This window comes from Papio anubis, chromosome 14, assembly GCF_008728515.1.
Source record: "Papio anubis isolate 15944 chromosome 14, Panubis1.0, whole genome shotgun sequence".
NCBI lineage: Eukaryota > Metazoa > Chordata > Mammalia > Primates > Cercopithecidae > Papio > Papio anubis.
In genome coordinates this window covers 45830701-45847946 of record NC_044989.1, presented here as the reverse complement: position 1 = coordinate 45847946, position 17246 = coordinate 45830701, and the positions used below count along the sequence as shown (strand labels likewise).

General features: G+C 36.0%; 1 protein-coding gene across 1 annotated transcript in view; it reads left to right on the top strand.

Moving 5' to 3' along the window:
• The window catches only part of SRBD1 (S1 RNA binding domain 1), a 220320-nt gene that overhangs the window by 24435 nt on the left and 178639 nt on the right, over positions 1-17246 (top strand). The window contains exons 5-9 of the mRNA XM_021924804.1: positions 613-779; positions 4616-4733; positions 6414-6552; positions 11775-11871; positions 13181-13316. Of these exons, the coding sequence (XP_021780496.1) occupies positions 613-779; positions 4616-4733; positions 6414-6552; positions 11775-11871; positions 13181-13316 (657 nt within the window). The remainder of the gene's footprint in view (positions 1-612; positions 780-4615; positions 4734-6413; positions 6553-11774; positions 11872-13180; positions 13317-17246) is intronic.

The following is a 17246-nucleotide window of genomic DNA, read 5'->3' as shown; positions in this document are numbered from 1 at the left end:
TTAAATGGTTGCATGGTGTTTAGTATGGGCATAACTTATTTTCCAGTTCTCCCATTGTAAACTTAGGTTTTTGCTTATTTTTACTCTGCTAGGAACAATTCTTCAAAAAAAATTATTATAAATAATATTATTTTCTAGAAGCATGTATATGTTGTGATAAATTCGCAGTAGTAGAATTGCTGCTGGGCCAAAGAGTTTATTTATGCATTGTAAATTTTCATAGATATTGCCTAATTGCTTACTAACAATGACTAAAAATGGCTTTCCTTTGTTCTCATGCTGACAAAGTGAGTTACCAACTCCTTGCTTTGCTACCAATATGAGAGATGAAAAGTGTATCATTGCATCATTAAAAAGTGCCCTTGTTGAACACTGGAATTTGAATGATACAGTGGTCTGGATTAGATTTTATTGAATTTGTGAAATGACTATTTTACCATTATGATTGTCAATGGATACATGTATTTTATATGGCTTTCTTTTTTGAAAAAAACTATAGCAAATAATTTCTAAGTCACTGGAGAACATTATTTGATACTATGTTTTAAATTATACATGATATAGATGTTTAATTTTCAGCATTTTAAATCACTAAGTATCTCTAATTTGCAGGTTTTATCTGAAAGAACTAATATTGAACCTTGGGTCTGTGCCAACACCATTCGTCTATTTAATGATGATAACACAATTCCCTTCATTATACGTTATCGAAAAGAGCTCATTAATAACCTTGATGCTGATTCCTTGAGGGAAGTTCAACAAACCCTAGAAGAGCTACGGTAAGAAACCTAAGAAAGAATGAGCCTAGTGTAAGGGAAAAAGGCCAATGAGGAACAGTGAGAAAGTGAATGATGGTGTATTTGACAATTTCAATATTTTGTTTCCTTGAATTATTGTAATCTGGATATAGTCCTCTTCTGACAGAGGAAGTCAGCTCTATTTTACTTATTTAGGGGGTGTATGGAGTCCCTCTGCTGGTGTGTTTATGCATAGCTTGAGCATGTATTAGCAGAAAGGTCGTTTGCAGTAAAAGTGTGTGCCTCAGAGTTTGGCTGTCATCTTCTTTCATAGAAAAGGTTGGGCATAATGGCAAAATTAGGACTGCCAGCAAGAAACTTGAAGTACATTTTATTCTAAATCTTTTAACCATTCACATAAAACTGTCCTTTTAATTTCATAAAGTTCCTAAGTGGAGAGTTCTTTGACAGTATAGAGTTTGGTAGGAAATATGTATGTTTCCTTTTCCCATACTTTTTTTTTTTTTTTTTTTTTTTTTTTACAGAGTCTCACTCTGTCGCCTGGGCTGAAGTGCAGTGGTGCAATCTCAGCTCAGTACAATCTCTGCATCCCAGGCTCAGGTGACTCTCCTGCCTCAGCCTCCCAAGTAGCTGAGATTACAGGAATGCGCCACCACACCCTGCTAATTTTGTATTTTTAGTAGAGACAGGGTTTTGCCGTGTTGGCCAGGCTGGTTTTGAACTCTTGGCCTTAAGTGATCCACCTGCCTTGGCCTCCCAAAGTGCTGGGATTATAGGCTTGAGCCACCATGCCCAGCCTTTTCCCCATACTTTTAATGGTTATGGTAATTTAACAATAATGGATTGTAAGTTTTATATGGTTCCAGAATGGAAAGTACCTTTTTAAAAAAATTATGCCTCTGGACTCGCTGTTAATAACTCAGAAATATATGTACAAAGACTATAAGACTGACCATATTATTTGATAGGGTTTATTAAAACACTTCAATGCTTATGCATTTATTGCATGTCTCCTATGGGCACTGTGTTAATGCGTACATTCTTCAAGTGTACAAAAAAGATCTGATTAAAATTGGATTATCATTCTACTATGAAGCCATTTTAAAAGTATTAAGGGTAATTTTTATAACAAGCTTGACAGGCTTTCTGTTATTTTGGGGGAACTTGCATCTCAGTAACTTTTCTACCTCTTTTGTTGACATTCTCTTAGTGTCAGGAGAATTAAAATGCTGATATGTGGAAAGTTATACTTCATTGAGAGTCAGAATCAATTAGCCAATGTAAAAGTATAAATGACTAAATCAAATAGTCTCAGATGCAAATCTTCCAGAGCCAGGCTAGGATAATCAAGCATGGGGGATGAGAATTGGAGATTACAAATCCTGTCTAAGTGAGGCAACCCTTGCTCATCTCCAGTAGATGACTGTCATGGAGGGTTGTCTGCCCAGTTTGCTGGTTCTTCCTATTTCTGAAAAGAAGCTGGTAATTTGGGTTTTTACGTCAGAAATTTCTGGGCCAAACAAAACCACTCTCGACCACACCTAGAATGCCAGCAGTTTGCAAATTCTGAAGTAAGCTTTCTGTTTGGTTGAAGGCAAGGTAATTAAGAAAGTCTGAGGGTTTGGATCTGAAACAGGAGAAAGCGTCATAAACAAGCAAGAAAATCTTGCTTAAAAATTAAACGGTAGTCTAACAATATTTGGTTGTATGGGAGACAAATAGGAGCTGTATATCAAGAATATTATTATTTTCTTTTTCTTTAAAAAACACTTCTACTGCAAAAGAATTCCATTCTCTGGGTTTCTATGAACCCAGAATACATTGAATATTAGTAGAGGAATGAATATTCCTTGAAGTAAGTGGGGGCATTGACTGGAACTTAAGAGATCTTTTTCTATAATACAGAGATTTCTTTTTGGTAATGAGATATGATCTTTATTTTTTCTTAAGCTCAGCATTTTCTATAACTAGAGCATTGGTTTTCAATTTGTTAATTGCTACCCCTGCATTGGAAGTAAAACCAATTTAATAAGTCATACCACTTAAAAAATGAAATAGTAAATAGAAAATACAAGAGTACATTTATGTGGTAAAGGCAAATATTGTTTCATGAAATGTTTCAATTATGCAGCATATATATGTGTGTATACTGGGTTGCAAGGTAAAACATTTTTAAATTCACTTTGAAAAGTGAATTACAGAGTATGATTCTGCATAAGAAGAAAAGTTTTCTGTATTTTTCTCTAAAGATAATTCTCTTCTTCCTTATATGCAGGCTAATAGGACAAAAGGAATTGGCTTTTTGTTAAAATGACCTGGTAGGCTTTAGCCCTTGAAAACAGTCTTGGGCTACCATGATTATAGAAGACATACAGGTTGTAATCTAAGTACTGCATATTCTTTTCTGTAATTTACAGTCTTCTGCCTTTGTTTTTTTTTTTTTTTTTTAATTTACAAGTAGATTTAATTTTCTTTTCCACCAATCATTTTGAATAAATCATATTATCATCTGTAACTTTTGCCCATCATTTTAGCAGTACCATTATTGGGCAGATTCTATAAATAGAAGGTAATACAATAGGATGAGAAGCATTAACTATAACAACAGGATTGTATATTCACAGTGAAAACCTGTTGTAAAGTGGGGGAACTACTGTCCCTACCCTTCCTTTTGTCGTTACTTGTTTAGTGATGCCTGTAGATTGATTCTTGGAATCAGCTTTTCTACATGGAATCCTGGTTCTTTTTAGTGGGGAATGGATTGGGAAACCAATTGTGAGTGCTGGGTGTGCCCATCCTGAGCAGTGATACTCCGGTTGCAGTGAGCTTACCTAATACCTATACCTTGGTTTTCAAGTATCGTTCTCCTGATTCCAGGGCTGGGGCAGGGAAACTAGAAGATAAGCCTGAAATATCATATGCCAGAGAATAAGGAAGTGCTCACAGGATGACAGGGATACGTCAAAAGGACACAGAAGCTAGCTTGAAGGGGTTACTTCTGGTCAAATCTGGAACAATTTGAACATTAAGATAAATGATAGCAATGGATTGTAAGCACTAAGTAAAATAAGAAACCATTAAATCTATAGTGATGTAAATAAATCAGTGAATAAATTCAAAGTTTAATGAGGAATGGGGTAATTATATAGTCTCAAAGTACCTCTCCACAAAATACTTATAATTACAAGAGGAATAAAGAGTACCTGTATCGTGGAGAAACCCACAGATACAACCTTAATCAAATGATCAAGGTAATCAGTAATGGGACAAATCAAAATCATGTACCAGCTAATAACGTGTAATAAGAAGAACACAGTATGACTTCTATGATATTTCTGCCAAAGATGCTCCATCTGTATATAATTGTGAGGAAACATCAGAGAAACCCAAGCTGCAGGACATTCTACAAAATAACTGTCCAGTAGCATTCAAAACATCAAGGCCTTATCAAGGAGAAGAAAATCAAGGAGAGACTGAAATACTGTTTTAGCTTGAAGGAGACTGTAGATGCACGCCAACTACATGTAACCCATAATTCTTAACTGAATCCACTATAAAGGATATTATTGGTACAGTTGGTAAAACCTGAATGAGGTCTGCAGATTAGATGGTAGTAATATATCAGTGTTAATTACCTGATAATGATGGTTATTTTGTGGTTATGTAAGAGAAGATTTGTATTTGTAGGAAATCACACTAAAGTGTTGGAGTGCAGGGATGTTAACTTATCCTCAAACAGTTCAGAGAGAATAAAGTTCCTTTTACTTTACCTGCAACTTTTCTGTAAGTTTGAGGTAGCTTTGAAAAGAAAGTTTTGACATACAGTTTTTGTAGATTACAGAAGTTTCTATTTTCAGGGCTGTTGCAAAGAAAGTTCATAGTACAATCCAGAAAATTAAGAAGGAGGGGAAGATGTCTGAGTGCTTGTTAAAAGCCATGCTGAATTGTAAAACTTTTGAAGAACTAGAACACGTGGTAAGGAACCCTTTTTATCTTTTAACATAATACCTGAATATATTGTAATTTGGGTCTTCTTATGATTAAAGAACACCAAGAAATAAAAAGCTAACGTCATTAGCCACCATTATTTAATGCAACAAAATATTCTTTATTCAATAAATATTTATAGAGTGTTTTTTTGTATGCTAGTCACTTGGGTTTACAAAGATGAATAAATACATAGTCTTTGTCTCAAGGAATTTCCAGTCAAGTAGGGAAGGACAGTAGATTATACAAATGTGAAGCTTATCAGAGAGGGCTGAACTAGAGATCCAGATGTGGATGTCTTCAGCCTGTAGTTGTTACATGAAACCATGAGAATGGAAGAACTCACTCAAGAAGGGTTTGTCAGCAGGTCAGGATTGACTACTGGAGGATACCACCTTTTGAAGTGTGGATGGAGCATGGGAGAGCATAAAGAGGTAGGAAAAAAATAGAGAAGCATGAGGAGAATCAGGAGATGATGGTGCCCTGGAACAGCAGGGAAGAGAGTTTTAGATGGAGGTTATGATCAGTGGTTATGTGTAGCAGAGAAGTTTGGCAAAATAAGGACTGAAAAAAATATATGTATTTGGTAATTAGGAGATCATCATGGATTTTTGTGATACCATTTCCAGCAAGGTGTGTGAGAAGAGAAGCCAGATGGTGGTGGGTGTTAGAGTGAGTGGATTAAGAAGTAGAAGAATTGGCTGGATGCAGTGGCTCGTGGCTCATGCCTGTAATCCCAGTACTTTGGGAGGCCGAGGTGGGCTGATCACAATGTCAGGAGTTCAAGACCAGCCTGGCCAAGATGGTGAAACCCCATCGCTACTAAAAATACAAAAACTAGCTGGGCATGGTGGCGGGCGCCTGTAATCCCAGTTACTCAGGAGGCTGAGGCAGAGAATTGCTTGAACCTGGGAGTCGGAGGTTGCGGTGAGCTGAGATCAAGCCACCACACTCCAGCCTGGGCTACAGGGCAAGACTCTGTCTCAAAAAAAAAAAAAAAAGAAGAAGTAGAAGTATTGACCGGCTGGGCGTGGTGCCTCATGCCTGTAATCCTAACACTTTGGGAGGCCGAGGCGGGCAGATCACGAGGTCAAGAGATCGAGATCATCCTGGCCAACATGGTAAAACCCCATCTCTACTAAAAATGCAAAAAAAAAAAAAAAAAAAGATTAGCTGGACATAGTGATGCGCGCCTGTAGGCCCAGCTACTTGGGAGACTGAGGAGGAGAATCGCTTGAACCTAGGAGGCAGAGGTTGCAGTGAGCAGAGATCGTGCCCCAGCACTCCAGCCTGGTGACAGAGCGAGACTTCTTCTCAAAAAAAGAAGAAAAAAAAACAAAACAAAGAAGTAGAAGAATTGTGTGTAGCACACTTTTAAAGGAACTTGCTGGAGTTGAGGACTTTGCAGTCCAAGCAATGAGTTTTTAAGATGAGTGAAACCAAGCAACTAATTTAGCATATAGAAAAATATGAAGAATAAGAGAAGGCACATACCATCTTCTTACAGTAAGCGTTTTCAAATTAGTTTTAATTCATCTCTGAAGGAAGAAGAAAGGATTGAGGAAAGGGTTTCTTTAGCATTCTCAGTATGTCCTCTAATTTTGTATCCTAGTTTTAACTTTTGTTTTTTTAAAACTGAATCATATGTTTTCTGCCTTTATTTTCTAGTCTGCTCCATATAAAACTGGGAGCAAAGGGACTAAAGCCCAGAGAGCAAGACAGTTGGGCTTAGAAGGAGCAGCCAGGGCACTGCTTGAGAAACCAGGGGAGCTCAGTCTGCTATCATACATTAGGCCTGACGTTAAAGGTACTGGCTTTATTTACAGAGATCAACTTTGTTTCTTTTTTTTTTTTTTTTTAATTTAAAAACGTGTGTTAAAAAAATGTTCTGTTAAGTGATGATTATACGAAAGAATTTTACAGCATATGTAGAATAATTGAAATAAAACAAATCCTGACATACCTATTGAGTAGCCATTCAACTTTTCTCTGTTGATGAAGTGCCTATTCTAGTCTTGCCCGTTTTTCTATTGTATTGTTTTTCTTTTTAAAATGATTATTTTAAAATATTTTTTGTCATTGATATGTGTTGCAAATCTTTTTTTCCTAGTTTGTAACTTGTCTTTTCACTTTCTTTATGGCATCTCTTGATAAATAGGTATTAGTGGAGTTTTATTATAGCTAACCATCTTTTAAGATAATAGCTGTGTTTTCTTTTTAAAGAAATTCCTTCATACCCCAAATTTATAAAGATTCTCCTATATTGTCTAGTAAAGCTTTTATTTCTAAAAATTTGTTTACTTGTAAAAGTCATAAATATTCTTTAAAAATGTCAACAGTTTTGACATCCAGGAAGTGTAAAGCGAAGCTCCGTTCTCACACTTCTACTCTAGGAGTAAAGTGTCTTTTTCTGAAATTTCCCTCCAAGTGTATCTTCCTATTTTGTGTGTGTGCATGCACAACAGAGAATAAGAGAGGGAAGAAGTCAGGGAGAGATATTTCTAAGAAAAACTCAAGGAAAATGACAGTTGATAAATGTCAAGGTGCATTTTTTTTTTATTGTAAAAATGAGCCTTAGAGTAAAAACTTCGGTTAAGAGTGCCTTTTTCTCAGGAATTTGCTGTTAAGATTGAGTGGGGAGATTGATGTTCTGGTGGTGTCTACTCTCAAAAAATTATTTTTTTAATATTAAGAAATTATATAATTAACATGTGCAACATGATGTTTTGATATACATGTATTAATACATAGTGAAGTGAGTACTATAAAGTATTCTATACATGATAAGCAAATTAACGTATTCATCTCACATAGTTACCTTATTTTGTGTTAAGAGCACTTAAAATCTATCTTAGCAAATTTACAGTACACATTACGGTGTTATTAACCATAGCCCCCGTGCTGTATGTTAGAACTGTAGTCTTTTTCAGCCTGTGTAGCTACAACTTTGTACCCTTTGACCTACATCTTTCCACCCCACCCCCACCTCCAGTTTCTTTTGTCCTTCTGTGGATCCCATAGACTGGGACGTGTAAATGTCTGTAGGGGGCAGTCTCTGATAACAAAATCCACAGTATGTACTAACCTGTAGAAAAATTACAGCATACCATAGCCTGTTTTTATTTATTTATTTATTTATTTATTTATTTTTTTTTTTTTTTTTTGAGACGGAGTCTCGCGCTGTGTCACCCAGGCTGGAGTGCAGTGGCGCGATCTCGGCTCACTGCAAGCTCCAAAAACCCAGCAAATGTGAATTTGTGATTTAAAAAACCAAGTAGGTGTGTCTGTAAAATCTAGATATCTGTTCATACCCAAACATACTTATCTTAATGTTTGGAGAAGGGCAATAGTGAAAAAGTAAAATAGGATATTGTGAATTTAGAGATGGGTTGAAATGAATAAAATTCAAATTTGTTTAATTTTTAATGTGTATTTATAGTTAGATTTCCAAATGGTTGCAACACTTAATATTTTAATAATAGCTAAGACTATAGCTAAGCATTAAGTTAACCACAGTAGGAAACTGTCTGTGCCCAGTCATCGTATGTTTTATTAAAATGGAATGTTGAAACTTTCAGAATGTTAGATGCACAAAGGCTTATCGACTGTTTTTATTTTTATTTTTCTCCTTGTGGTTGATTTTCTTTCCTTCTACTTCTCACTACCTTTGGTACCAAGTCTCTTGAGTTCTCTCACACACTGAGTTCCTACTGGGTAGGTTTTTGATAACCGTATCTCTTTGGATTGTCATACATGGTGAGGCTGCTGGAATATATGACAACGGACATTTGGTGATACTTCTTATAAGGTGGATAGTTCAGGGTCTAGCACAGTTACAGTAGTCCTGTACTAGCAGACATATCAGGACTTCTGTTTGCTTTACTCCCTCTTTCCTTTACCCCAATCAAAAATGTAGAATTATTATAAGTAAGTCTATATAAGCTAGGTACTGCTTTTTTTTTTAAGTTTGATAGAAATGTTTTCTCCTTCTCTTTGTCTCCTCCTTCTTTATGTTACACACAATCATGATCACCCTTAATTTTGTTTTTCTAAAGAAGTTTCATAATCCTGTCATTCCTGAAAGAAATATTTAAGAAACCAGATAGTTCCGTGGTTTTTTTTCCCCCAATAGAAGACACTTCTTGCTTGCTTGCCACAGACCAGTAAGCATTTGGTCTGAATCATAAAGCTATACTGTGCCACAAATGGACTATGTCCTGGGATATCCAAAATACTACTTTCATGTCCAAGAGGAAGTAACTGATTGTTCTGTCATATATAAGAAGAGGTAGCTTAAGTGCACAGAAAGTGAAAAGAAATGTTGGCCTTTCGGTTTTTGTTTACAGGTGTGGAGGTTTGACGATTCTCTAGCTGGAAAGATTTCATTTTAAGGCAAAGGGTATGATTTTCTGGTTCTGTGGACCATATTTCCTCCTTATTTAACTGAGGTGCTAAACTTTTGGAACATCTGTTATCTTTGACTGTTTTAAACCCACAAGGTCTATTCTCTTTGATTGGGAAAGGAGCTTTTTCAAAACACAGAAGACTTTCTTTTAAAATTATTTTTCTCCCTGGTTGGACTGAGAAGGGGAATGTAATTTGAAAGAGTGTCCCAAATGACTCTGGTAATTTCTGTCTCCCATTGAGAACCACTGCTGTAGAAGTAGCTCAAGGCATTTCCCTAGCGGCAGTTTTTTAAAGTTGAATGGGTATCAGAATTATCTGGGACACTCCATAAAAACACTTCAGTTCCACAGTCTAGGAATTCATAGTTTTAACAAGTACCTGGTATGATTTTATTTTTGGGTCCTTAGACTACACTTTACATTTCTCTAGAGCTCTAGCACAATTTTAATTAGATTCATTAATTACATAAGATTTCAAATTATATTTCCCTCTTATGATGGGGGATTTTCAAAGGCCCTTTCTTATTGCAAGGTCTATAATTTCTTCTGTTCTCTGATTCCATTAATGGTTCTCCCTGTAGATTCCATCTTTACTACTGACTTATCACCCTGGTGTTGTCATTAAACTTCATGTAATGATGCTCTGAGATACTTGGAACTCCAGGAATTAGTTCTTGTGAATGGTTTTCCTAGGTGATGACTGAGAGAGCTAACACAAGAACAAATGTTTATTGAGTGCTCTACGTGCTATAGCTGTTTTAAGTCCATTAGATATATAGTCTTCCATCTCGTAAAGATAATTTGTTAATGAAAATTCCCTCATAGGAAAGTTTTCTTAAAATGTAAATAGAATTCCTATTAGTTTCATTAGCTAAATTTCTTTCTTTAAATTTCTTTAAAATGTAGTTGACGCTTGCCTAATACAGAGATTAGGGGAACAACCCCCAGCCCCAACTCCCTCTTCAAAGTTGAAAATTTAGGTATAACTTTTGACTTCCTAAAAACTTAACTATTAATAGCCCACTGTTGACCTGAAGCCTTACTGATGACATAAAGATGACACATTTTGTGTGTTATATGTGTTATAAACTATATTCTTACAATAAGGTAAACTAGAAAAAAAATGTGAATAAGAAAATTTTAAGGAAGAAAAAATATATTTACTGTTTATTAAATGGAAGTGAATTATCATAAAGGTCTTCATCCTCATCATCACACTGAATAGGCTGACGAGAAGAAGGAGGAGGAGGAGGAGTTCTTTCTGTCTCAGGAATAGCAAAAGCAGAAGAGGTAGAGGAGGTGGAAGGGGTGATGAGAGGCAGGCACCCTTGTTCCAACTTTTATTGTGATTAATCCATGTAGAAGTGGACCTGTGCAGACCGGGTGCAGTGGCTCAAGCTTGTAATCCCAACACTTTGGGAGGCCGAGGTGGGCAGATCTCTTGAGGTCGCGAGTTCGAGACCAGCCTGGCCAACACAGTGAAACTCCATCTCTACTAAAAATACAAAAATTAGCCGGGTGCGCACCTATAATCCCTGTTACTTGGGAGGCTGAGGCAGGAGAATCGCTTGAACCCAGGAGGCAGAGGTTGCAGTGAGCCAAGATTGCCACTGCATTTCAGCCTGGAAGACAGTGAGACTCCATCTCAAAAAAAAAAAAGGGTCCTGTACCCATGTTGTTTAAAGGTCAACTGTAAACATAATTACTTATCCTAACACAACCAAACTGATCTTTTCTATTTATTAATTTTGCCATAATAAATGTCCTCCTGTCCTCTCTTTGGCTTTTGTACCTTATTACTCATTAAAACTTTACTTACAGGAAAACATACATATAATAGGCAGTGCTTGTGTAATTCAAGTTTAATGCAAAAAACTTTCATGCAAATAGAATGATAAAGGCAAAAGAAATGAAACAAAGCAGTGCAAATGATCTCTCTCCGTAAGTCAATATCAGAGAAACCTTGATCTACAAGATTCATTGCTATAAATTAGCAAATAAGAAATGCTTAAAGAGAACTTAATGCCCATCTGTACACAATTTAACTGTGAAGAGGAACAACTGCATGAAAGCTCTTGTTTTGTGCTTTTGAGATTTGTGAAATTCAAATGGGTCATTGAAAATGTGAATAAATGCCCCATAATCCAAAATAGAAATTGCTTCTAAAGGATAATTTTTTTAAACAAATGGAGTACTGTCCCTTTGGTTTTGACTCTACTAATATATATTTCCTGTAACATCTTTAATATTTGTAATCACTTCATAAAGAAGGTACATAATGATTCCATTTTTATAGGAAACTCAGGTACAGAGAAGTCAAGTAGCTTGCCCAGTGTCTCACAACTGGCAAATGGTAGAACCAGGATTAGACAAGGCAGCTGGCTCCAGAGATGCATTTTTACCACTGGGCAATATATTATGTATTATGTCTGTATTATTGCTTTTGGAGACTTGTTTTTGTTACAAAGGGAAGCTAGTATACCGCTACAATATCTTTCTGTCTTAAGGCTGTCAACTTAAGGTTTTATTTTGACTGGAATTAATTTACTGTGATGTAATTATAGAATTTAAAACCAATCTTATACTTTTTGTTTTTGTTTTCCTTTTTACCCTTCTCCTAAAGGGCTTTCAACGCTTCAGGATATTGAAATAGGAGTGCAGCATATTTTAGCAGACATGATTGCTAAAGACAAAGACACGCTTGACTTCATTCGGAACTTGTGAGTAACTCTTTTATGGAGTTTTCTGCTTTATGGACTCGTGCTGTTAAGGGTCACACGGTTAGTGCTAATACCAATGTTCATTAAAAACTTTGTTTTCAGACCTTTTTTTTTTTAAGGAGCAGAACTCTTTGTTCAAATAGCATAACCGAAATATATAAAACAGATAAAAGTAAAGTTGTTTTAATTGAATTCTGGGCAGGGAGCCTGGAACTCTGCCTACTCACCCTCTTTACACTGAGGCGTCTCAGTGGAGGGGCCTGATGAGTTTAAAAACCATTGCCTTACACAATATATATGAAGAGAGATTCATGTCCTTTAGAGTGGCATTGCTTTTTAAACATGTTGATTGTGATGTATGCTTAATTTTATAGTATCTCGTTTCTGGTGTTTACCAGTGATTGGCTTAATTTGAGAATGTGTAATATCAGATGAGGGTAAAAGGGCTGACCTCCAGATGATTTTTAGCTGTTGGGGGAGCAGCTTATCTATGGGATCACAGTCCCAGTTTATCAGACATTAAAGATCTTTGACCTAGAGCCTTCTTGGGCTTATGGGTTTTATGCCTCATTACAAAAACACATTAATTTAAAACCCTATTTTTATATATTTTGTTCTTTTTCTGCTGTGCATCAGAAGAGAAGACACGTTTCTGCCGGAGGTCTGTTCTCCCTCTCTCTCCCTCCACATATCTAGCTGTTTGAGCTGTGCCGAGAAGAGGAAAGGAGATGACCTAGTTGACTACTGTTGCTTGTCAGGGTTTTTTGTTAGTACAAGACAGATAACTTTTCTATTTTCTCAGTGGCCCCAGCAGGAATGAGTTGAAGCAAAATTCTTGCTCAGGTTTTAAAATGTGTTTTTATAAGTAATTATGCTGCTTAAATTTGGTTCAGTATTATAAATTGTTATTGGAAGCTGTCCTGACACGTCCTTTTGTTTCTCTTTTTTTTTAGGTTTTAATTGACTGTGACTGCCTAACTTAGTGATTAGAAAAGTCTGATATTTAGATCAGAGCTGTTGATTTGATTTCTATAGAGAGTTTTGATCTTTTACATAATTGCAGATGGTTTCTGAATTCATTCAGGCATTTTATGGGGAGATTGAGTAGATTTATAAATAGATCTGGAGGACTATGCTAGTATCAATAGGCAAAGAGTCCTCTTTTGATGGGGCAGTAATATTGATTTCATAGCTGGGCATCATTTAAAAAACTCACTTGGACTTTTTTGCTATCCTTATTTCTATATATTCTTTACTAAAGCACAAATTAATAACTGCTTGTTTTTTGAACACTTGGGTATCTGAACAGGTGCCAGAACAGACACGTTTGTATCCAGTCATCTCTGGCAAAAGTGTCCTCAAAAAAGGTAAATGAGAAAGATGTTGATAAGTTTCTGCTCTACCAGCATTTTTCGTGCAACATAAGAAGCATTCACCATCATCAGGTAAATAAAAAACTGCATGTGCATGCTGATACAGTAATAATGATAATATTTTAGATTTGCCTGCTACTTTACTAAGAATTTAAAGAATTTTATGTCAACTGTTTTCTTTTTTCTTTATATAAATTCTTATAATATTGTCATATCCTCGCCACTTCACAAATTGGGAACGAATGACCCAGAGCAGTTAGTTAATAAGTGACATTGAGAATTATAGCAGAGCTGACAATATAACATTTTAGGTATCTTGACTTTTTGGCTGGTGATCTTTTTGTTAGACTCTGTTTCCTAGTATCCTTATATTTGAGTTCAATTCTGGATCTCTTCCATGTGAAATACAAATCTGAGATACCTGATTTAGAATAAAGTGTGAGAAGTCTCATTTAGTTATATAAATCATAGTCATTGTACTTCAGTCTTTTAGTTTCATTTTTCAGTTTACTAAATTTTTTTTTCGTAAATGTAGTCATAGGCTATATCTATGTTGTGGAATGTAGCTTTTAAATTATATAGGGAAAAAAGAGAGGAGATAACCAAAAATACAGTAATACTGGCATTTATATTTACATATGTAGCGACCTTTATCAGTGCTCCTTATTTCTTTTTATGGCTTCAAGTTACTATCTAGTACCCTTTCATTCCAGTCTGAAGCACTTCCTGTACTATTTCATGTAAGGCAGGTCTACTAGTGACAAACTTCCTAGTTTTTGTTTTTTCTGGAAAATCTTAATTTCTCCTTTTTTTAAAGAAATTTATGTTTAATTGTGGTAAAATACATTTAACATAAAATGTACCAATATAACCCTTTTTAAGCATACAGTTCAGTAATGGGAAGCATAGTTATATTGTTGTGCCACCAATCTCCAGAAATTTTTTATCTTGCAAAACTGAAACTCTATGTCCATTAAACATTTCCTTCATTTTTTTACAGAGAGTTTTTTAAAATATAGAATTCTTGGTTGATGGTTTAAAATTTTTCCCTTTTAATACTAAATATACCATCCACTCTTATGGTATGGCCTCCATGGTTTTTTATGAGGAATCAGGTGTTAATCTTACGATGCCTTATTTGTGACAAGTCTCTTCTCTCTTGCTGCATTCAGGATTCTGTGTCTTTATCTTTTGACAGTTTGATTATAATGTGTCTTGTTGTGGGTCTTTCTGAGTTTATCCTACTTGGAGTTTATTGTGATTCTTAGACATGTAGATTAATGTTTTTCATCAAACTTGAGAAATTCTTCATAATAATTTAAAGAAAATATCCTTTCTGCGCCTTTCTCTCCTCTCCTGGGTCTCCCATTATACGTAGAGAGTATGATTGATAGTGTCTCACAGGTCTCGGCCTCTGTTCCTTTCCTTTCTTTAGTTTTTTCTTTTTTCTCTGACTGTATATTCCCGTTTGACCTGTCTTCAGGCTTGTTGATTTGTTCTTTTTATTCAAATTTGCTGTTGAACCCCTAGTACATTTTTTATGTCAGTCATTGTACTTTTCAGCTCCGTAATTTCTATTTGGTTCTTTTTTATAATTTCTAACTCTTATTTTTCTATATGGTTGAAAGATCATTCTCCTGGCTTTCTTTAGGTCTCTATTCATGATTTTCTTGAATTCAGCATATTTAAGAGAGTTAATTTAAAATCTTTGTTTTGTAAGGCCAATGTCTAAGCTTCCTCATGGACAGTTTCTTTGTTTTTTTTTTTTTTTTGGTAAAGTCTGTATATGTTGTATATTATAACTTGGTAACTCTGGAAATCAGATTCTCTCCCCTCCCTCGTGTTTGTTGTTGCTACTTGCTTTGTGGGGTGGTTTGTTCTAGTGACTTTTCTAAACTAGTTTTGTAAATTTTTATTCTTTGTTATGTGTGTCCACTGAGGTCTCCCTTGTTAGCTTAGTAACCATCTAGTTATTTAACAGAGATGCCCCTGAATGCCTGGAGCCAAAAACAAAAACAAAATAAACCCTAAAAGAAAAAACCCCAAACTCTCCCAGACTTTGCAGATTGATTCTTTGTTGGGGCACTCCTTCAACACTTAGTGAGGCCACTAACAGCTCTGCCTTAGCCTTTTCTTCCTGTTTGCATGGAGCCCAAAGTTCTTTTAGAGGTGAAAGCTTAAGGTTCTCTCAGATCTTTTCAGAGCACGCACCCTAGCCCTCAGCATGCCCAGGAATTTTGCAAAGCCCCTTTTCCCTCAAATATCTCATTTCCACGCTTATTTTTCACAGGTTTTTTGGTCTGTGTGTTAGTTGCCCCCGTGTTATCCCTTACCCCTCATGGCTGGTGCTAATATGTTTGCCTTTAAGTACTTTTGACAAAGGCCACCTGGGAGGCTTCTTCTCTCCTGAGTAAGCTTCAAGGCATGTGAAATAAAGGCAAGCCCTTGAGTCAGTTCCTCAGGGACCCACCAGACATCAAAACACACAACCGTAGTTATTTGAGAATAAGGTCCATATTGCTCCTTCTGATAAGAGCAACCTGCCCTAGGAAAGTGGGCTGTCATCTTCAGAGGCCACCGCTGAGCTGGAGACTGGTGTAAGTTAAAAGTGCTCTCTTATAGAAATTCTGCAGCTTTTTTCTGTAAGTGTTTCTTTCGTTGTTATAAAATTTTTATTAGATTCCATAGTTGTGAAAAAGTTAATTCTGATGGTTTTTGCTACCTTACCTTTGTGGAGGGATGATATTTAGAGTTCCCTACTCCACAATTTTCAGTGATATCACTCCTAACAACATCTTTAAAGTACAGGATCTCACGCACCTTGTTCTATTCCAGAGCTGGAGTGTGGCTTTTAACATTATATAAAGTTTTCTTTATTACCTTGTTTAATGCTTTTTATTCTGAAGTCTGCTTGGTATGAGGATTGCCTTGCAACCCGCGCTTTCTTAAAGGAAACTGACCCCACTCTTGTTTTAATCTCGGCCCTAGAATTATATTAATGCTTGCCCTTGGTCCTTTTGCCAGAGCTTTCCAAAGTCTTTAGAGTGAATGAAACTTATTCTGTAGACTAGTATACAGTTGGTAAACTTTTTCTGTAAAGGTCCAGTGAACAAATATTTAAGGTTTTGTGAGCCAGATGGCTTTTGTTGCAACTACACAACTGCTGTGTAACACAAAAGCAGTCATAGATAATACATAATGAATGAGCATGGTTGTGTTTCAATAAAATTTTATTCACAAAAAACAGATGGCAGGCTGGATTTGGCCCATAGGTCATAGTTTGCTAACTTCTGCTCTAGTGAAGGATCTGAAGAAGGGTATATGTGTACAATATTCTCTGAGTTCTTACACATTCAGAATTGTTTTCTATGGCCTTAAAACTTGAAGGATAGCTTGGCATGGTATAATCATTTTTGTTTGCACTTTCTTTCCTTAAGTTTCTTGAATATGTTGCTCTGCTGTTGGCTTCCTTTGTATATTATGTTTGAGAAATCTGATGCCAGTATAATTCTCTGTCTCCTAGAAATGCAAAGAGATGGCTTCTATGTTGTGTTTTATTTATTCTCTTTATTGGTTTTATAGTTTTTTGATAAAGGGAGTAGGAGATTTGAAGTTAGGAAACTGTCAGTGTTTTTCAAACCTGGAATTTCTCAAAAAATAATTTTAAAATTTATTTTTCTTCCTATCTGCATTTTACTGCTATAAAGAGAGAATAATAGAAAAAACTAGTATTCCTAACCTTTCATGTAATACTTAATTTTCATCATTAAGAATGTGATTATTTGGCATGGTGGCGCATACCTGTAGTCCCAACTACTCAGGAGCCTGAGGCGGGAGGATTGCTTGAGTCTAGAATTTCTGGACTGAAGTGTGCCATGCCGATTGGGTATTCACATTAAGTTCAGTATCAATATGGTGACCCCACAGGAATGGGAGACCCCTGGGTTGCCTAAGGAGGGGTGAACTGGCCCAGGTCAGAAAAGGAGCAGGTTAAAACTCCTG